Source organism: Hesperophylax consimilis, chromosome 12, assembly GCF_061612785.1.
Source record: "Hesperophylax consimilis isolate HC1 chromosome 12, BYU_Hcon_1.0, whole genome shotgun sequence".
In the NCBI taxonomy this organism is placed as follows: domain Eukaryota; kingdom Metazoa; phylum Arthropoda; class Insecta; order Trichoptera; family Limnephilidae; genus Hesperophylax; species Hesperophylax consimilis.
The window spans coordinates 20,331,357-20,354,876 of NC_142847.1; the positions used below are offsets into that span (position 1 = coordinate 20,331,357).

The 23,520-nt window shown below is 32.7% G+C and overlaps 1 protein-coding gene across 1 annotated transcript in view; it reads right to left on the reverse strand.

The window, feature by feature from the left end:
* Window positions 1–284: 284 nt before the first annotated feature.
* LOC149419309 (uncharacterized) overlaps window positions 285–23,520 on the reverse strand; it is a 334,474-nt gene continuing 311,238 nt past the window's right edge. Inside the window, exon 10 of the mRNA XM_089637967.1 lies at window positions 285–1,533. Coding sequence (XP_089494093.1) covers window positions 1,010–1,533 — 524 coding nt within the window. The 3' untranslated portion in view covers window positions 285–1,009. The remainder of the gene's footprint in view (window positions 1,534–23,520) is intronic.

The window sequence follows — 23,520 nt, forward strand, 5'->3', positions numbered from 1 at the left end:
CATGCCTACATAATATTATAAACTTCATACCAATAATCCATCATCAAAACCTCATAATACAGTTAAATATCTCATTCAATTCATATTTAATAATACGTTGTTTAAACCAAACATTATTTTCATTAAAAATTCGAGTCTTATTATGGAATCTGCTAATATTTACAAACTTACAAAATTTTATCTACTGTGTTCTTTTGTATATTTCCAAAGTAAATAATGATTTCATAAAACTATTTAATTAAAAATTGTTTCAATTTAATATTCTAAATTAAAGATTCCAGAACGATTATTTACTCCAAGGATATTTTGTTCAATTCTTTTTTGAGAAAAAAAAATATTTATCTCAATATTTTCATTCTTTATAGCCTCAATTTGATGTGCTTTTTCAGATTAATTTGTTTACGAAGCGTTTAGATTATGTATGACATACTCAAATGAAACATTTTTTGCAGTAATTGAAACAAAATTATTAAGAATCAGTAAAAATCAGCAGTTTAAATACAAGTTTTTGTAATACTTAACAATACAATAGCAATATATAAAAATAATAAAAGCAGTCGATGCTATTTTGTTTTGTAATATATTATTTAATGAGAACTGATGAGATTTATATGAGAACAACTATGATACAGTGACTACTTGAAGCTGTCGAAATCGACTGCTTATGGCTGTTGTGTTTTCTCTTTCTAGTACATTTGATGTTAAATTCTTGTTCTCAATACATCGTTATTAAAAATAAAATCATAACAAAACGTATGGTGAAGGAACTGGCTTCGAATATCTTTGGAATAACTTTATGAAACCATGATCGATTAAAATGATTTTTCATCGGTGTGAAATAAAAATGAAAGTATATATTTTGTGTTATTTGTATCTCCCGTAATATCCGATATACTTAAGAAAGAATATTATGAACGTATCACTAAGTCTTTAGTATTTATGTATAAAGTCCCTGAGATTAGAAGCAGTACGTTCTTGAGACGTCGCACATGCTTCGGCCATCTTCATGTCACCCGTAGTAATACTGGGCATTGGAACATCTATTTAAACTTCTTGGACTGACAACGATATCCGTGGGTTGTTGGTTCATGTTCATCTGGGCGGGGATACCCCTGCGAAGAGTTCCTGTTTCAGGGATTCTAGGTAATGTTCCCATGCTAACAATGTATTCATCCGGTTGTCCATACATATTGGCACCACTACCAACGTAAGCTGCGTTCGATAAAGCTCTCCCATAAGCAGCTTTTTGTGCTAGAGATACGTCAGAAAATGCTGGAATCCTTTCTGGTTTTAAGGAAGAATTAACTGCTGCTATTGGTAAGGCCGTGGTCATGTCGATGTCTCCGTCAACTTCGGATATGTTGTCTCCAAAGCCGTTGGGCAGGTCAGTTGTGGCGGAGATGTCAGGTACTTTGGCTTCTCGTTTTGAACTGCGATGGCGCACTGCGCAGTGGACGATCCCGAGACATGCGCAGAGCAGAATAGAGGCTGCTACGCTGATAATGATGTAGAGATAAATGCCTTCCGTGAATTCTGAAACAAAAGTACACCGTTAGTTTTAAAATTATTAAAACAATAATTAAAATGGAAACATCGATTGACGAATGCTTGAAGAATAATTTTTTACGATTGAAATTTGAAACCTTAAGATCCCATTATACGTCTTTTTTGGTGATGAGGTTCATGAGAAAAAGTCACAATGGAGAATAGCTATCAGTCATATTAATAATTCCTTTAGGTATACCCAATCCCCGCCTCAGAAAAGAAATCTTCTCGTGAGGCGGATTACTTTCATGTTTGTAATATTGATCAAGTTATTGCAATAAACGCCCAGGTTGCCGGCAATTAAAAAAAATCGATATTTTTTATACGTTGCAATGTAATCATACCTCATATGTCAAATAAGGATTGCGTTTGCTTTCGTTTGAGCTTTCTGATAATATTAATCTCTATTAATAATAATAATATAATAATAAATTGTTATTTATTCGAAATAAATCATTTACGTTAAATTTTAAAAATTCCAATAAATGATTAAATATTGAATTTGCGAATATTGAAGAACTTTAACATTTAATTTAAAATAACCCAAATTCTAGATTTCTTCCATGAAACATTACTAAAATGTATAATTGACTATGCATTTTGACTAGTATTGACTATTTTGGCATACAAATTAAAAGCAAATATTTTTTTTTGGTAAAAATAAATACATTATCAGAACATTTTGCAATTACTTTTATATGATTGCTCATATCTGGGCTACGTGACTGTTCCGTATTTCTTCTGCGTGACGGAAATGATTTCCAATCCTCTATTTACAGCATCCACTATTAATTAACTGCACACCTCTCCCACGGTGCAGAAAAGGGAAGATGAGGCTAGTTGGAAATAATAAAATCAGTAATATATATTTTTTAAATTTCTATCTTTGAATCCAGTTAAATAAATATTTTTGGACCTATATATTAGATACATGTACTGAAGGGAACTTGTTTTTGGCTAGAGGGTATTCAGCGACTTCCATGGTTTAACTTCATGGTTTCGCTGGGGTTTTTATTATAAATTCTATGGCGATGTTTTTAAAATGCTATTCAGTTCTTTTTTCGATAATTCCTTTTGCCAAGATTTAATAAACTTTATACAGCTAAATAAAGTTTTTTTGGTTTAAGTTGTTTAATACTGGATGGAAATTTGTTACTTTACTTTATTTGATAGTTTTACCCTCTGGCATATATAGTTTGTCTTTTTGCTTTTATCTGGTTATAATAACCATAATATGAAAGATGGGAAGCCATATTTACTTAAATAGTTGTTTAACGATAAAATATTGATAGTTTTTAAGAAAACCACATGAAAATCAAGTATGCAAACTGTAATATATATATATATATAGGAGATATATATATATTTAAGTTATAAAGTCGTTAATTGAAAAAATTAGTTGATGCAGCCTTAATTGAGAAAATTGTTAGTAATTTTTATTACAAATATGTAGCTGCTGCCATTTTTTCATAAACATTGTATTGCGATTCTCAATTTGGACGAAACAAGAAAAACTTAAAACTAAAACCAAAATTAATCCACCGATGTAATTTTTATATTTATTGCTCTTTATTTGACTAGAGATTTAATAAACAACCCATCCTCAACGATCCAGAACCACTAATTTATAAAATTTGATTTATCACTTAAGTCACCGCCCAAGCGTATTAAAGTATATTATCAATGACAATGATATGAAAATACGTCCCTGGCAAAGTACAACAAATCCAGTCGTTATAATGTGTAACGCTTTGGGTTCGCAAACTTTATGACCTTACATAATATTATTTATATTTACAACACCATAACGCCCATAAACTGTTATAACTACCCAACTATCATATGAAGATTAAAACGATTATACTAAAGGACAACCACAAATTTATGAAACTGCCGCACCGCTGCCAAAATATATCAAATAAATACTGAATATTCTCTCAGTTTAGTGATCTATTAGAGACCAAAGAAAACTATTTTATAAACACTTAAAAGCCACTGTACATAAAATCCCCAGAAATTAGATCTATTCCTATTTAGAATAAAATGGCTGTCGCCAAATACAAAAAAGACGTTTCTTATTCTAAACCGCTGGGATGAGACATAATTTTGAAATTGGTTGTTCATTTGTTTGTTGACACGATCAAAACTTATTCAGTGCCGATGCACTGAATAAGTTTTGATCGTGTCAACGTCGTGTCGTGGCTCGATAGCCTAATAATATGTGTAGCATAAAATATACTCTTGATATTGTACTTTTTTTTAAAGGGCGGAGACGGTTTACTCGTAGTTACCGTGGGCACTTAGGTCATAAGCCCATTGTGCTTATGACCTAAGTGCATCTCTTTAATAAAGTTGACCAGGGTTGTTATTGGGTATGTGGCTATGTCTTCTGGTTCTACTGTATGTCTCCCCAGGTATCTAAGCCTAGTTCCCACCAGGGCAGGACATTGAAACCATAGGTGAATTGGAGTATCTTCATACTCTTCACACTTCCTGCATCTATTGGTGTTTTCCACTCCTAATATCTGCATGTGTCTCCTGAGATGGCAGTGTCCCGTTAGTAGTCCTACCAGTTCCCTCAGCGAGTTTTAGTCCATATCGAGTAGTATCCTGGTTTGTACGTTAGAACATTCTGTTTAATTTATGAAATTAAATAAAATCTCGTGTATTGCTTTTAGACTTATTAATTATACATTTTCATATCCCAATGAATGTTCTATAATAATATATTCATCATATGAATTAACACAAAGTTACAAAACTCCTTATCGGGTAAATATTTAAAATCTCTATCTCTATTTATTTAAAATTGGTATGTTAAAATTTTTTATTTATTGCTGAAAATGTATTCAATACACAGACATAAATATTGTAAAAGTCAAACAGCGGTACATAATATTTATCTTGGGAACGGGGTGGTTAAGAAATCAACGAGAGAATAATCATTGTTTTATAAAGTAAACAGTGAAATCAATATACAAGAAAGCTTTCGAATAAGAAATAAAATTACGAAATACAAGGAGCTAGCTTTCGTTCCTCGTAGGATCTACATGTATAAACAATAACTTTTTATAACCTTCTTGGTTTTTTTTGGGTTTGGTTTAAAAAATCATTAAGCATGAAGGCCACGTTATTGGATAACGTATTATATTATTATTACAAGCGATTAAACACGAAAAGATAAATATGTAATATTACATTGTCATGAATAATCATCACATTTTTAATGAAGAATTTTTAATATTGTTTACTGTATTTTTTGAAGCATTTGTATTATGTTTTTCTTATTAAAAAAAGACGTTGGAATTTTCATTAAAAAAAAAACGTTTCTCAAAATTTGTTTATTTTTGGCGTTGAAATTTCAGCGATATATCCATTATTTAGAATTAATATTCAGTTTTCAGAAAATGCGTTTCGGAATCTTCAGTTGACTTTAAATAATATGGTATTTTTCATTGTATTGTTTGAAAAAAAAACATATTTGAACGCTTTCAATTTTTTGAGATATAAATACACGTTGATCGAATTTCTGCATGTGCCATGTTTCAAGAAAAAGACTCTCATGATGAATCCTTTCATTGAACTGGCTGATAACCTCCATTGCACAGCGGATAGCTATTTGGTTCTGATTCCAGAGGTCACGTGTACGAAAACCTTATTTCTTTAAATTTTCATATTATTCTAGAGTGCTCATTAAAATGTTGCTTGACATTGCTTCAGCTATGATAAGCAACAAAATAGGAATATTAAGGCACTTCTCAAACTTGCACCATCTCTTTCCCACTCTTCTTCACATCGACCACTTCTAACAGCCAATCAGCATGCCTCAAAATATTTACGTGTATTATATTAGATTTTTGATAAATGGTTCTGGAAATTTTTCATTTTTAGCTTTAGCTATTTTTAAATACATAATTTCGTGATAAATGCAAATTTCAAAAAATGGAAATTAACCCACTTTCCGACATCCGATCGAGCTACAACTCGGCAGGTAGACTTTTGTTGATGACAATGCATTTTGGTTGTAATTACACACACGGGCGTTGAGGTTTTTTTGAAATTCGATGACATTGCATAAAATGTCGAACCTATCCAATCAGGATTTGGCTTGGTGAGTAGAGTTCCTGGATTGAAAGAAATAATGTATTTTTCTTAAGTTTTAAAAGACATTTGACGGAAGATTTACTATAGAAAATTAAAACCTTTGTTTTTTCCGGTTTGATTTTTTTATTATTTGATCTAAAGAGCCAACACTACCATCCATTTATTTTTTCCTTCCTATCCTCTTCCCACAACTTTACAACATTTCCCAAAATTAAAATACAATTATTTCACTGGTACCGGACTTGAAAAACCTTATATCTTTCCTTATATTATTATGGAAAACTCTTGCAGCATTAACGATAGATTACTTTCATTCAACCCGTAAACCATAATTGTATTTTATCCGAATAAATCAATGATAGACCCAATCGCATTTTACCTTACAAGCTATCTTCCCGCGCCTACCCACCGAGTAATCTCCGACTCGACCTACTCAGGCTATATTGAAAACTGCTTACAGCCTCGCGGTTTTCCAACTAGTCTGGGAAATTATTTTTAATGGCTGAATCCACTCCCCATCATCCCCATACTCCATACCCCTCATCCCCTATTCCCTTAGCTCGGTAGGGGTTCGCTTCGAGGAAAGGTATTGCCTATACGCGCAGGAGACGCCTTATTAATATCTCGAAGCTGGGTGCGAGAAATTTTAAAGGATGTTTTACTTTATTTTCCGATGATGTACGAAGTGAAATTTGATTTTTAATATAATTTTCTGAACGGTTTGAAGATAAATTATGTAAGTACTGAAAAACAAAATGCTTCGGATATTATTGTTATTTTCTATTGTTTTTTGTTTGTATTTTGAGATTTTTTAGAAATACTCATTTCTTTTCGTTTTCGTTTCTTCTCCGTGTACAATGTTCATTCTCCTCAGCCTCCGTGGTCAAGAGGGAAGGCTCTTTACTTGCAAGCCAAACAAAGTTCACGGGTTCAAATCCCGGCGTTCGCAAGTAAAATTATTTGTGTTTTTTTACAATACAATCATTTAAAATAATATATAGTTCACTTGCGTCAAGTTCCAGAGTGGAATATACTCTTAGTATCACCATGGTATAAGCCCGCTATTCAGAAATAGCGACAACCGTGTTTGATGACCAGATCTGAGTACCCAAGTACTGCTCACCTTCTTCTTTCCCATCTCCTTCCCCTTCCCACTAACTTTCAGCATCACAATATACCCCAGTCGGAGATATTATAGTATCACTGGCTTCAGACGGTTGAAAGCAGTTGGGATTCTTATGAGGTATTCACACTAAAAATGGTTGGAAATAGTAAAATTTCTAATATTTCAAAGACATGTATGCCTAGTCAAGTTTTATGTTCTTAAGGATTTATTTCACACATTGCATGTTGCTTGACCAATCAATTAAATTGCTATTTTTAGTGTCAAATTTTAACGTAATCCATTTGCCGAACGGTGAATACCAACCTATAAAATTTTTAGTTGATATTATTTCGAAAAAACCACAACTAACAATTTTTCAGAAAAAAAACTTTAAAATATTGAACTTTCCTTCATATGAAATTTATTTAAATGTAGGTACGCGTTTTAAATGCGCAAAATTGTTTACAATATTGTGTGTAAATAATCTCGATAATTGGTATCATACTATAAGCAGTGTGCACCAGTATTAAATTGATGACATAAATAATACATTTCATCATACTTTTTATCGCATATTTCATGTATTTTCGTAATTTGTTGATTCATGAAATAATCTTTTTTTTAATAAATACCCTTTCTTAAAATTCACTACCGGCGTAAGCAAGAAAATTTTGATTAATTTGTGTTTTTTCACAATTTTATTTATATTTGCGTAATGTTCCAGAATGGTAGATACTCTCAGTATCGCAGTGGTGTAAGACCACCATTCAAAATTGGAACGTTGCTTGACATTAATTTGGCCGTGTTTTGTGGGTAGATCTGAATGAATTGGGGATGCCATAGTCTCACTGGCTCCAGGCGTTTGGGGGCAGTTGAGACCCGTATGCGGTTTAACATAAAATAAATAAAATAAAAACGTTCTTTAAACCTATAAGTTTTTTTAGTACAACAATATTTTAATTAATGGCACTGTAATAACATACAACACATAATATTTTATCTTTCAGTAAAGCGTTAGCAGTTTATATGCCAAAACGTACGAGCATATAAAAACACTTCAATTTGACACCACGTGAAACAAAACTGTCACTACTATCGCTCTGTTAATATAGCTAACTCTATTTTAAACTATTGTGTCATTTAAATGGTATTCAGTGGCATTAAACCCGCAGTTGACTGATACCGGAATTTTATTGTTAATTGGAATTTTAAACGTTTTCAGGTGTGACGTGAAATTGTGTTGTAAATAGTTGAAACATTTTGTGTCTTTTTTGGCTGTACTAAAATAGCTGTGTTATGGGATTTTGATTGTTACCACAATAGGGTGGTCAATCATTCCAAATTTGGATGCACCCCACACGGTCACTTTTGAGGAGGGAAGAGTTCTCTCGTAGAGTTGCCTTCGGTTATTTTCAGCCCAGTACCGAATTTTTTATTCACCGCTCCACAGAGATTGAAGTTTTCCTTGTATGGATCCGATTCAATATTTCTCGGAAGCTATTCATACTTTTTTCATAGTCAGGGATTCCTTAACAATCATAATCTTGTAGGGGTGTAATGACAACTATGCAAAATCCTGACGCGCAAGGTTGAAGTGCAGCTGGGAAGCCCGCTGGGTGGCACTGAAAGAACGGCCATTTTCAAGAAACGTACGGACTGTGAAGCCTCGGTGTTGTCCGGACCAAACCATGATAACGATTGAAAACAACACGACCCTCCCGACACAATGAGACCTTTCCCATGTTCCTAGTCCAACTACACGGGATGTACAATCCCTTCAAATCTGAATTTTTTTGCCGCTCTCCGTAGTATAACGTCCGCACCGACCGTAAAAAATTCTTTCTGAAAGACCTGAAATATGTTAAGTTCTTTTTGACTAGACTGAATCATTTCGTATTATTTTTAACTAGGATTTCATATTTTCTTTTACTTTAAATGGCCAAAGATATAAAATATTTGTTGATTGGACTGATATAAAAAAAACAAAAAAAAATCCAGATGGACCATGGTTTACTTAAAATTTTATTTTGTTTTTTAATGATCACAAACATTTAACAAGTGTATTGGCTGGATGTAACTTTGATTTCCCCCTTAGAGCGCCATAATACGGAAGTGTGTTCATTTTGGCAATCGTTATTACAAATTTAAAAAATATACATATTATTTTGAATTCGACTAACCAAAAAAGAATCCACACAAAAATACATTTTCTTGTTGCTTCACAAATTAATGGCAAATATTTATATTTGTAGCCAAAAAGCTTAAAGCTTATTAAGGGTTTACAGTAATGATGGTTGTTAGTATGTTGAACAATTCAACAAGAATATCAGAGAAATGAGGAGAAAATTAACTTCTATTTGCAAGCCACAAAACGATGACAACCGCAAAACAAAATTTAAAACTCAACGAAACAGTTTTATCACTCAAAAATAATCCCTTTCAATTTGAGCTACACAATTTTGAAAACATCGTTTTAAGCTGAATTTAAATAAAGCCACAGAAAATCAGACGGCACTTTGAATTTTATGAAAATGAAATTTCAATTTTCACGCTTGAATATTCATGCTCAATATCCTAAGAGTTTTTTCTCTTCTTTGATTTGTGAAAAGTTCTAGAAACAGTTCTGGGGATTTCATATCGCGGAGAGTTCAGTACAATCAAGCCTTATGGCGGCTGTTCTGCTATCGTGTACATTTTTTTTAATTAAGGCTTCGATTTTAAGCCTAAATGCTTTTAAAAAAGTAAAAATCTTTTATTGTTGACCAAATTTTAATTTTTCAAAAGCACTTGATCGGAAAGAAAAATCTGCCCTAACTAGTTAATAAATCAATTGCTTGTTTCCTTCAGATAATTTGAACAATGATAAGGATTCCACAGTTTTAGGAAAATTAAAGGGAGTTTAAATAAGTAATTAGTCCTTGATTCAGCATTGTCACATTGACTTGAATGATTATTCAAAATGATTCCAATTTTTAAATCGAAGTTGATGAGTATATTAAAGAAGTAAATACATTTTAAGTTTAACCCGCTCATTTATTTATATGCAAAATTAAATAAAATCGTTCAATGGAACTAGATACATTTTTTTGCATAATTTATTGTAATACAGATGCAGCTCAGCCTACTGCTACAATTCATTATTATTTTATACAAAAACAATAAAATATCGCATCTGATATCATATAAAAAGAAAATTTGTTGAAAAATATTATTTTATTTGGTTACAAAATATAACTCAAACAAATATTTTTTAACGTGTGGATAGTTTAATAAAGTAATGTTTTTTTGTGACTAGATCTGAATAGTCAGATTCCTAGCTTTACTCTTTCCCATCTTCTTCGTTTTCCTACTACCTTCAGCAATAATAAATTAACAATTAACAATATACACCGGTTCGGGATGTCACTGGCTCCAAACGATTGGGAGCAATTGGGACTATTGTGTGATATTCACATAAAAATTTTCTTCTTTAGTTTATTCGCTGCAGCGTCTGTTTCCACCACGAAACTATACATTTTCTGCTTGTAATCTCAGCTCGACAATAACTTTTACAACTATGATCTTTCTTCTAAATGTTTACTATTTAAAGATAATTCACCGAAAAATGGAATACTTTTACATTGTTAAAGAAATAAACTTGCCTATAGGTAATTATTATTTTATTTTGCAGTGTGATATTGTGGCTGAATGAATATTGAGTTGATGGATGGGGTGAAATATATATTTTTTTGTCTGTACAGTGTAAAGGCATGGGAGCTATGTTGCTACCCAGTTGAGCAGGGTTGTGAGGAATGTTACGGTAGGGGCTGTAGGAAGGGGTTTATTAATGCGGGTCTTGAAGAAGCCCGGATTATAAAAAGGAGGAAAAACAGATGCCGGTAACTCGTTCCATGTACGAGACGTCTTACACAAAAACAAGTCGAAGAAACGGCCGTGTACGTTGAGTTTCAGAGTGCACCGGTGACCTGGGATTCAATGCTGCTAGCTCTTAGCGATGTCAATCAGCTGTTAACAATGGATTGCCAATCAGATCGACCGCCCTCCTTCCACAGAATTAAGTATTGTGGCTCTCCAGCCCCGAGGTGGCTCCATAATTAAATTGTTGGGCGATTTGTATAGGGTTAGGTTAGGTAAGGTTAGTTAAAGAAGCCAGATAAGAAATAATCCGTGGCGCCTTATTTCTTCCCACCACAGAAATTCAGGTAAGCAAAACAAATAAATTAATAAAATCTAACAGGCTGCAACGAAAAAGCGCCAAAACCCGGAAAAATCCCAATAAAAGAAGAAAGAGAAAAATACGCTCCACGAACGAGGTTAACTCACTTTATAGAGGCTTACGCCAAGGCTTTTTGTATTGGGTGTACCAAGAATCCATAAATCCTTATCTAAGTAAGCCATTTAATTAATATTTAGAATTAATTTACGGAAAGTGTAATTTAAAAATGGTTTTGATGGAATATATTTAAATAACATATTGTGGACAGTAATAAAAACGTATGGATTACTTCCTGAAATGTTTAGCTGGTAGATTAGTAATAAGGATCAGAATTAAAAAGTTTATTTATTTTAATGTATGCAGATTTATATACCAGATTTAAATAGCCGTTTTATACTGATTATATTCAGTAATACTGATTTCCAATAGGAAGTATTTATTCAAGTAAGACGTACTAAAATTATTACATTTTTAACTCCGCGATGTTTGTAAGAGAGATGAGTAGCAGTCTAGAGCATTTGAAACCGTCAATATATAATCCTAATAAAAAAATTGTTTGCAGTTTTCACAATCACATTGTTTTTTAATGACTAACAACAAAATGACTAATTTATTGTAAATCACATATTTTTTAATATTTTTGATGAAAAAAATTTGCAAGCATTACCCTATACACCTAAAAAAATTGAGACAGTTTTTTTTTAATTTTCAGGTTTAAAAAAAAAAAAAAATTGTGAAATATTTTTAATTTTTTTAAAAACTACTTTTTTTATATTCTGCTCCCAACCAGCTAGAGCCAGTGAGACTATGGCATCCCCAATTGGATGTTGTGAGGCTGAAATTAGTAGGGAGGGGAAGGAGATGGAGAAGAGAAAGGTGGGAAAGTACTTGGCTATTCAGATCTGGTCACCAAACACGGCTGAAGCCATTTTAAGCAACGTTTCAATTCGGAATGGCTCTCTTACACAAGGGAGATACTGAGAGTATCTTCCAATCTGGAAGGTGCTGCAAGTATACTACATATTATTTTGAGTAATTTGTGAAATAGCACAAATCAATTAAATGAAATTGACTTGCGTGTGCCAGGATTTAAACCCTTGACGTTCAGCTTGCTAGTCGAGCGACCTACCTCTCGACAACGAAAGCCGTTATATGAAATACGGTGATTTTTAAGAATTTTTTTCCATCCCCGTGAACGAGTTTTTTGAACGCACTGTATTCCTTACCTAGGCTTAAAGAATGGCAATGATATCTCAAGTCGTCACTCCCTCCAGGATTTATGACGAAGCCTTCACACGAGTCCAGTGGAATTTATATTCATGGAGTCGTTTATCAAAGATGGACACGCCGAATTGTTTTATACCAACCCACCCTGATAGGCAAATTTATCGTCCGTATTAAGGCCAATATGGAAGCCATCCCCACGGTTGGATAAACGTTATTTTAACCATTCCCTTTTATTTGCGTCACGAGAAAATTTTGCGGATCCAATTTCGTCAGAGTTGATCCGTAGCGCTTTACAAATTCCATATTGTGTATCGAAAACAAAATTCCAGGGATGAATATACTCAATTTTTAGGAAGGTTTATGCGCGGAAATTCGTTCCGCAGGGGTAGTTGAAAAAGATTTTTTACTCTCTTGAATCAATAAGGTATAAAATCCCAAGAACTTTATAAAAATCTCGAAACGTGTAAGATTCTTTGCAAAATTTTCCTTTAACATTTAGAGATTTTTTTTACCCTTAACCATAAAAATATGCATTATACCTGCGAGTAAGCAGGAAGGTTTACCTAGTTACCTAAACTGATAAAATATCAGGGTGTAAAAACTACTAAATTTTAAGATCACTGATACGCAAAACACAAAGTTTTTTTTTCTGAAAGATTCTCCACATACACTTCTTTAACTAACATATTCATTACTGAGGAGATAATCACACCCTTTTATGAACATCGCGTTGTCATCAGAGTTGTTCTATTTCAGGAAAGTGGGACTAATGCAACCCATTTTAGTGAATGAAGATGGATAAACTAAAAAGCTCCGTATACGTGGGAGTATAGTCAGAAATCTAATGAATTATTAGTTTTCAATTCACTAGTATATGGATGTCTTCATTGTTTAATAAATAAATCTTAAAATGTATAATAAAAAAATATAAAAAATGAACATTTTATTTACCGTAGGTTGAAGTAAAATACGAATATTTTCAATTATTAATTTTATTTATTATATACTATGATTACTGATCAAGCAAGATTCATTTTGAGATATTTTAAATCACAAAACTGTATTAATAACACAGTTATGTTACAATTCACGTACTTTTTTATTATTTTAAATGTTATTCATGTCTTTGTACGTATAATTATGGTTTATTTGTTTGATTAATTTATTTTTTTCTTTCTGTATTCTGTTACGACCACTCCTTTTCTCAAACCCAAGCTCCGCTTACATTAGGGAATAATATTATTATGTATAAAATTGAACACCGAAAAAATAATAATTATACAACCTAATTAAAGTATTAATACTGAAATACCATTCAAATCAAAACAATGTTCCTACTGGTAAGAGAAGGTTGAATTAACACATATCATCGATCGATAGTTGCTAAGTGAAGTGTTGTGTAAATCCCAATCTTAGGGGAAATTCCCTGAAGGTATGAAAACATAAATTTGAACTATGTACGTAAGAAAACACGTGGCAAACTCTCCCTTTCACGTAATTTCCCATTCCAAGGCAGATAAACAAACCAATTCCAGGAATCAATAATTATCAGCAGGTGTGGAAAATAACAGAATGGAAGCAATTACCGATTTCCAGCGATTAAAAATTACATCATTTAATATAAATGTATTCACAGGCACCCTTTAAGCTTTCAAAATATGTTTGATTATGACGCGTATCGTATATTTAGGCAGGATACAATTAAATATACTGAAAAATTCATCGCAGGAAGACAAAATTATTTCACTGAATTGTTTTTTATGAATCATCATTCCTACGGTAAGGTGTTTAGAGAATATTATATTGCGCTTGTTCGATAGAATTAGTTCACATCTTTCTAGCAAAGAATTATCGGCATATGTTTGGCTAAAATTTTTGATATTTTTTGCATTTGTTGCACAGCTCACAGGAGGCCTTGAGGAAAGTTTTTGCCTATGTCATCTTTGGAGATGCTGTGTGGATAATGTTTTCAGGGAAATGAAGGAGAGGAGATTCGGGATAGGAAAAGATATGAGGGATAGGTAAGAATCTGTGTGTTAATGCATCCAGGAGCGACGGGCGATGAATCCATCCCTCCCACTGGGTTACAAGGCTAAAAAGTCTCTCTCAAGTAGTCTCACTCAATCGGACCCGCCACGTAGTAGGAAGGCAAATGCATCCGCCGCCAAAACCTAGACAAATATCACACCATGAACCCTGGCTCCCCTGCTAAGTCACAATACATAGCGAAAAACTTGAAATGACCCGTAGCAAGGGTTTTGGTTATCTAATCAAAAGTTTTCAGGGCAACGGTAACTATACCACCTCCCACATTTAGGAATAATGTCATTTAAAAGAGCTTCGAACACTTCAGATACCTAACTGACTGATGTCAATTAAAAGAGCTTCGAACACTTCAGATACCTAACTGACTGATGTCAATTAAAAGAGCTTCGAACACTTCAGATACCTAACTGACTGATGTCAATTAAAAGAGCTTCGAACACTTCAGATACCTAACTGACTGATGTCAATTAAAAGAGCTTCGAACACTTCAGATACCTAACTGACTGATGTCAATTAAAAGAGCTTCGAACACTTCAGATACCTAACTGACTGATGTCATTTAAAAGAGCTTCGAACACTTCAGATACCTAACTGACTGATGTCATTTAAAAGAGCTTCGAACACTTCAGATACCTAACTGACTGATGTCAATTAAAAGAGCTTCGAACACTTCAGATACCTAACTGACTGATGCCAATTAAAAGACAAGCAGGTGGTAAAAGATACCCTTCCTAGCTAAAATAAATTAAATTTGATCAGAGAGCACAAACAGAGTAATATGATTTTTTTCCCTTTTATTACTGGTGATGTTACATCACAAATTATACATGACAGAATATCATATGAAATCTTATTATATTTAATGAATAATGTAATAAGTCGGATTGCGAAACCGCGGAATGATAGAGCAGTTCGCTGCAGCTGTTATGTAGACTGGAATATGCCATTTTTTATACATCACTTATTCAATCTATTTACAATTTAATTTTTAAGCATTGCCTATATTACACTTTACCTATACCAACCTAAACTAATACAAATACTTGGCGATAATAAATTGGCAAATGGAACGCACTCGTCTGAGTAATACGTTAAAGTGAATAATTCTATGTATTTCTTTTGAGTGATAATGTTATAAGTGTTTTATTGCTTACACTGATTACCTAACTTAAAACGGTTCCGTTTTCAAAGAAACTTACCACATTTTAGACGACTCCCGAGAATGCATATAAATAATTATTTATTCCGTGAAACGTCTCCTTTTCTTTCAAGAGCTTCAATCAATGATTCAATTACATGGAAATATTATGCACTTGAGCGAATGGTGTCAAATATATTATGCAATTACTATATTATTTAATCAATACCATTCCTCAAAATATTTATATGGAAACATATGCAACTGCTTGCTGTGGCTTAAAGCCAATGAATCCATCAAGATTTCACGGCATATTCCATACTTTTAGATACTATAAATTTTGAACATTATAGCAAGCAATCGCTCAAAACCTTTTGCAAACTTTCAAACAATAATATGTCAAAAATTGCTCAAAAGCCCGCCTACATAATATAGGCACACAACCTTATAAATATATCAAATAATTTTCATAAATTATTTTTTATCTACTTCGATATCTGAAAGATCCTCAAGATTATTTTCGGCCGACGCATACAAATATTTTCTTTACAATCTTGATTAAACTTTCGAAAACAAACTCTACTGAAAACAATAAGGAAGCCATCAAGAAGCGAACATTGCCTCCTCTACTATTTGAGTAACGGCACTCAAATATACGCCACATCCTGTAGATTCTCTTAATGTCGGCCAAAGCGAGGAAAGCTGCCGGAATTGCAGTTGAAAACGACTTTCATAATAGTATTTAAGGAGTTTGTTTTTTGGAAGAACGGGAGGGCCTTAAACCCAATTGCCTAAAACTTCGAAAGCTGTCAGACAATCACAATCGTTCCAATTCTGTTATCAAACAATCGCTTTACAGTTAATCAAAGAAACAATGTTGATTGCTTTATTTTTACTCCCGATTAGTGATGGGCATCGACAGATTCATTTCGCACTACAAACTGCCGCAAGTCCAAATATCTGTTGAGATAATGGACTATTGGAGATTTGGATTTTCACGACTTAGACGTACAGGTAAATAGTTTTAAAAGATTCTTGCTTATGTAGTGGCGTATTGGGTGGATAATTTTTTTTTAAATTTTGGATATGACTTGAGATTTTGGATGGACATTGTAATGCTGTCCAAAACGTTGGCTAAAGAAGGTGGTGGCGCAACACGGCATAATACTCCAAAAATAAATCACTAGGTATAATATTATTTTTTTTATTAATATCAGTAGGTAGCTTCCAAGTTAATAATATTATCGAAAGTTTTAAGAAAGATACTGTATTTTTATTTACCAATACAGTATTGATGAAATACCTACAAAAAATGGATATTTAGTTCATGAAAGACGACTCTGAAATAAAGTTCAAGGAGATCCAGAAACAATTTTTAAGTGGTTGTTTTTTTATTGAAATGTTGTTAGTTTTATTATACTAAGAATGGAAACCTTGAAATCAGTGAAGGAATGTTATTATTTCTCATACTGGAGGAATACAAAAAATCTTGATTTTTTTATGAAAGTACCTTAAATAAATTTGTTTAGGTACTGCAAACAAAAATATAGTTTAAGTTTTGAGTGCCGTAAGCCCGAATGGTAGGACGCTCGCCTAACAATCTGGTGGGTAGAGTTAGAAACCCACAGCGAGTACTGACTTACTCCCTTTTAAGAACAATTTATGCTCAGTGAGTCTGTAGGTACTAAAAAATTTAAAAGACTAACGCTTCTTTTTCTGCTAATTTGTTCAGGAATAACATCAGCCGCCATTATTTAAAAGGCTATTAGTAAGCTAATTGAATTTTGCAGAAAATAAACGAATTAAATATGCGCGAAAGATATTTGGCATCATTTTTTTTTTAATTTGTCTAGTTTTACATTTTTTAGGTAATTATTAGTTTTCCACTGTTTGGATAAATGTAAATAAATCATGGTATGAAAACGATTTTAATGTTTGGAAAAACGTACCAAAATTCTGAACTCTCGTCACACTAAATAACATGTTTGTGAATAAATAATATTTCTACAATTTTTTCTCCACTTTTCGGAGTCGCAACTTCATGATATGAAATAAACAAGTTTGGCCTATTCTGTACGAAGAATGCCCCTAATATGAATTTTCTGGTACAATTATAGTAGTTATAATAAAATAACGTTTCTCAAAATTGTGACTAAATAGAGCTAGGGACAAATTTGTTCTGTGAGAATATAGTTTAGGTACAACTAGTTGTACGAATATCGCCAGAAATGTTGTGTAAGATCAAAGCATTTCCAAAAAGTCCTCATTAAGTCCCTTTAGACACATTAAGTGACATGGAGTCACGTGGAGCACGATTACACTACGTAATTACGATGTCTGTATTAATAAGCTTTATATATTTTATGTTTGTTTTAACAAGCTTTAGATGTTTTATGTTTGTATTAACAAGATTTTTTGTTTGGGTTTGTATTAAGTATTTTTTGTGTTTGTTTAAAGCAAAGTTCTAGAAAAAATTGTCTTTGATCAGTTAAACTCGGCTATTTCGACAATCATTACACCAAATCAGCGCGGATTCATGAGAGGGCATCCAACCTGGCTCTTTTCATTAATTCTTTCATAGCAAAATGGATGACAAAGAGCAAGTTGATACTTTGTATACAGACTTCTCTAAGGCTTTCGATCGCGTAATGCCGTAATACACTCAATTCATTTGAAAAAGCGCGTCCTACTTGGTATACACTGTGACCTGTTTAGATGGATTAAATCTTACATTAGTAACCGTAATCAGGTAATTATAACCAACGGTGTCTTCTCAAAATCTATCGAGGTAAAATCTGGTGTCCTCCAAGGGAGGACAAAAATTAGGGTGGAGTAAAATCTGGTGTCTCACCTAGGTCGGCTAATGTTCAATATTTATATAAATGACATTGAATCATGTTTTCAAAATTCCAAATATGAACTTTATGCCGACGACATGAAAATATTCATAGTTATTCGTTCTCTTTCTGACTGCGAAGTGTTACAAAGTGACCTAGATAGTCTTTGCTAGTATTGAAAAGTTAATTGTCTTGTTATCAACGTTTCTAAATATCACACAATGACTTTAACCAGAAATAAACACGTAATTAAGTACTCATATTCACTCAACAATGAACCTATCATCTATAAATTTGAATGTAAAACCTCGACGTTTACCTTCATAGGAAACTTATATTTAATAAGCACATTGACACAATCGTTAATAGGTGGTAAAAAATGCTTGGTTTCATGCTACGTTTAAGTAAAGTATTCAGTAATATTTGTTATATTTTGCATTGGTCAGAAGTACACTGGAATATGCATCGCCAATTTGGAATCCACAATAAAAACTTTACATATATAGTATAGAACGTATCTAAAACAAATTTATAAAATATATTATCTCCAAATTCAACAATAACTTTGAATGTACATTTGAAACTTTGTATCAAAGACGAGTTGACAGCTGACTCAATATTTCTACACAGAATTTTAAATAATAATAATAATAATAATATAGCATTGATGTCGCTATTCCAAATTCCTGTAACATTAAAAAATCTGTTAATGAAAAAATAAGAAAATACACAGATTTAGGAAACAAAATAAAAAGAATTTGGCATTCTCAGACTATAAAAATATTATAATATTCGTTATTTCGGCTACTGGCATTATACCTAGCTCTCTCATTAAAAATTTAGGCGTATTAGATCTATCAAAAAATTTATATATAAAGATGCAAAAGTCGGTCATTTTGAATACATGTAGGATAACGAAAGATTTTTAAATATTTATGTTGAGGGATCAGTAGGATTTATAGGCCCTGTTAGAAGTTCTACCGAGCCGAACCCTCTGATATGAAAATATCTGGAGTTGGTGATTTTTTTTTCCCATTTGATCTCTGGTGAGTTGACGTGTTGTTGTTCTTGTATTGTTTTGTATTTATTTTACCAATATAATGCACTTTCATAGTGTTGATTGACTAGCTGATCATTTGTGAAAAAGTGAGTGGAAGGGCTTAGTTTTTCCTATGGGGAAGATTTAACCCGGACAACAAAATCGGAAGCATAAAAAAAAAAAAAATTATAACGACTGTACCGAACTTCTGTCCCTTATTAATTTTAAAATACCTTTTAGACATACACGACATACAGTGCTATTCCACACGCTTACTTAAAAAACAAATGCAGAATCTATTCCGCCAATCAACCGAGCTCTTCATACTCTAAATAATATTTGTCTCCATATTAACTCATTGTCATATTTTCAGAAACTCTGCCCAAATTTAAACGTAGCATCATGCAATAATGTAAACTGTTCAATGCGCATACATACAGACACACACACAAACACTCACACATACATTCAATACACACACCTTCATACTACACACGTCACCTGGTTATGGAATAAACATACCACTTAGCAGACATTACAAGGAAACATATCATAGGTACCCAACATGAAGTATCTTATTCCTGTAAATTGTTTCAGCTCTATTAATCATGTACTGTTTGTTTCTATTACATAAAATTATTAAATTTAAAAAAAATTAAATTAACAACCTTTAGATATTTTATGTTTGTATTAACAAGCTTTATATATTTTATGTTTGTATTAACAAGCTTTAGATATTTTGTGTTTGTAAAAACAAACTTTATGTAATTTATGTTTGTATTAACAAGCTTTAGAAATTTTATTCCATTTTTTTTGCTTACTAATACAATTGATTATTAAGGTATCTCAAACAAACACAAAAATTGTATACGGTTTATAAGTCAAAACAGGGTACCATGCTTACGCATACCATAGTGTAAGGCTCACTGTCCACACAGTCGTCATTTGTAGGTATGTCCACGCTGCTTCATGCAATAGTCTGTTCTGACACATTTGGTTACACAATTGGTAATACTTATTGGAAACAGAGGCGGAAAATGTGAAAACATTGATAAACGGGTAATTTACCCATCAACTTTTGTGTAGGGCTAACTGGACACGCGATCGGATTCAAGGCGACTTAAATTACTACAGAATTGGGGAATAAGCGCGGGTGAATCGTGCGCGAATTTTTTTTTTTTTTTTTTTTTTTTTTTTTTTTTTTTTTTTTTTTTTTTTTTTTTTTTTTTTTTTTTTTTTTTTTTTTTTTTTTTTTTTTTTTTTTTTTACAATTCTCAATTTGACAATCTTAACACCTATGAAGATAATTATTATACAAAAAAAACTTTAGGCTATTTAAAGAAGAATTATATATATCTAGTGCTTCTGAGATTTCATTCAATAGCACCATTCCTCTTGTCATGCTATGTTGTGCTAGAATATCTGTTCTGCCGTATGGTATTTTGAGTAAGTCGTGTCGACGACTACGGCTGAAGTTTTCGGGCACGTATAAACCATAGCATTCCAAGAGGAACGGGCTATCAATATAGTTATGGATTATGTTAAAACTAAGTATTGCAAGATTTGCATGACGTCTAGTTTCCAAGCTAAATCTATTTGTTGCCTCAAGTAAGTCCACATGGTGCATGAACCTTGGATAAGTTCCACGCATCCGCATATAGACATACCTGAGGAATTTTTTCTGGATTTGTTCCAGCATATTAATATCCTTAGTTTGGTGCGGAGTCCACACACCACTAGCATACTCCAGCTTACTTCGTATGACGCCATCAAACATGGCTATCATTGCATCTGGGTCGTGAAATTGTTTACATGTTCTGGTGATAAACCCCAGGAGTTTGTAGCATGCTGTAGTAAGTCGTGATATGTGGTCCGAGAATGTTAGTTTGGGATCAAAGACGATACCGAGATCTTTATAGCTATTGACTCGGCATAATTTTTTCTCTTTAATGGTGTAATCAAAGACTACGGGCTTCTGAGAGTGGGTATATGTCATTGTTACGCATTTTTTTATATTAAATTCTAATTTGTTTTTATCTGACCATTCTGCTATAGCATCAAGGTCAGATTGCATTTTTAAGCAGTCTTCGTAAAATAATATTTCCATCAAAAGTTTGAGATCATCCGCAAATAAAAGACATCTGCTATATTTTACGCAGACCTGGATGTCGTCTATAAGTATTAAGAACAACAGAGGACCAAGGTTTGACCCTTGGGGAATACCTGACAAAGCGGGGAATTGTTTAGATTCCTGTCCATTTATTGATACATATTGTCTTCTGGATTTTAGATATGACGCGAAGAAGATAAGTGTCAGTTGATCGAAACCAAGTTTAAACATTTTAAGTAATAAAATATCATGATCAACTCGATCAAAAGCCTTGGCAAAATCCGTATACACTACATCGGTTTGGTGTCTCGAGTCCAGTCCGACGGCCACCAATCGCGAAAATGTTAACAAATTTGATACCGTGGATTTTCTTGGCATGAAACCGTGTTGGTTTTCTCCTAGAAACGGCATAATTTGGTTATGTAATTTCTTATAAATAATCATTTCAAATATTTTGGGTATAGTTGACAGAATGGCAACAGGTCTGTAATTCTTAATATTGCCTTGTCTCCAGCTTTGAAAATTTTGATCATTTTCTTTTGACATTTTTGATCGTTATAATGGCAAGTAAAAAACGTAAAGTTGATTCAGAATGTCGTATTTTTAAAGATGAGTGGACTTGGAAATACTTTTTTACACATATTAAGGATAAACCTGTGTGCCTCATATGCAATGAAGCTGTAGCGGTATTTAAGGAATTCAACCTCTCACGACACTTCATGACAAAACATAACAACGCCACTTATACTCTTCTAATTTAATTTTTTTTCCGGCCCGCCTAGATAATTTTTATTTTATCTGGCCCTTTCCTTAAAAAGTTTGCCCATCTCTGAACTATACTATGACACATAGTGACTTTTACTAATGGAATTATATATCAAAAAACAACAACCAAATCAGTGACTTAGATTCAAGTTAAGTTTCACAAATAATTTTCAAGTTAAAATCAAATATATAAATATTTCTCTCTCTATGGCACACAATATTATTATATATAATAGATTTCTTGTTACAATCTTTTCTACCACTTGAATATAATAGGATACTCGTATTTAGTAGGTAAATACCATAAATTAAATTCGAGAGTTTGTACGTACATCTCGTAGCTAAAAACAAGTTATAGAATAAACAGACAGTAAAACCAGAAATTCACTAGCTGAAATGGGGAAGTTCGTACACTTTGCTTTATTAAGATTTCCATTGAAAATTTTATGGAGCTTTACCAATATTTTTTATTTACTTAGTCTCAGAATGGTGAGGAGGTTGTTGCCTTGTTTTTACTCCTAAGATATAATATATTCTATCGCGGTTAAACGAGTAGCACAAGGTCAAGATTATTTTTGTTCATCCACATGACGGAATATTATAAAAAACCTTTGCTGTTTAGGGGTGACCAATGTTTTCAGAAAGAATTACTGAAATATATCAATATTTACGTGGAACCCGTGAAAGACCATCTAGACCGTTAAAAAAAAGATTGCATTTCGGTATGATACATGATAATGTTTTGTCTGTTTTCCGGTATTTCAATAGAAGGTGTGTCATAAATGACACGTGTGCCCTGATTCCATATCTACTAGTTTTCTTTTGGAGTGGTGTTAGGAACAGTGCTTTGAAATATAATTTATTACATTATCATCATGACCATAGTGCAACGTTCATAAAACCAACGTACCTTGTTAAACATCCTTGTATTGACAAAAGTTTCTCCAAGTTTTGATACACTGATGAAAAATTATTAGTTTTTCATTGTTGTAAATACCGAAAATACCATTAATTTAACTCTCAATAGCCTAGAACTAATACACCCACTTTTCGCAAATAGATGTCCTCCAAAAGTATTTTTAAAGAGGAAATAATATAACATGACAGACCGTACAACTTTCTTGGGACTTCATGGCCCCAGCTTATGTAAATACACTCCCAACTAACCTTTGCTTTTCTCGGACAAAAGTTCACAACGATAATATCCTCTCGTGTGATCAACCGTGACGAACCCTCGGAATCATAACTGAATGGTGGAAGATTTATTGAGTTCTTTTTCTATGGAAAATAACCCAACGCAAAGCCAAATTTTATGAGTGTTTATCACAATTAATATCATATCTGTATATTTTTTGAAAAAGGATGATATATGCATTATTATTTGGTAT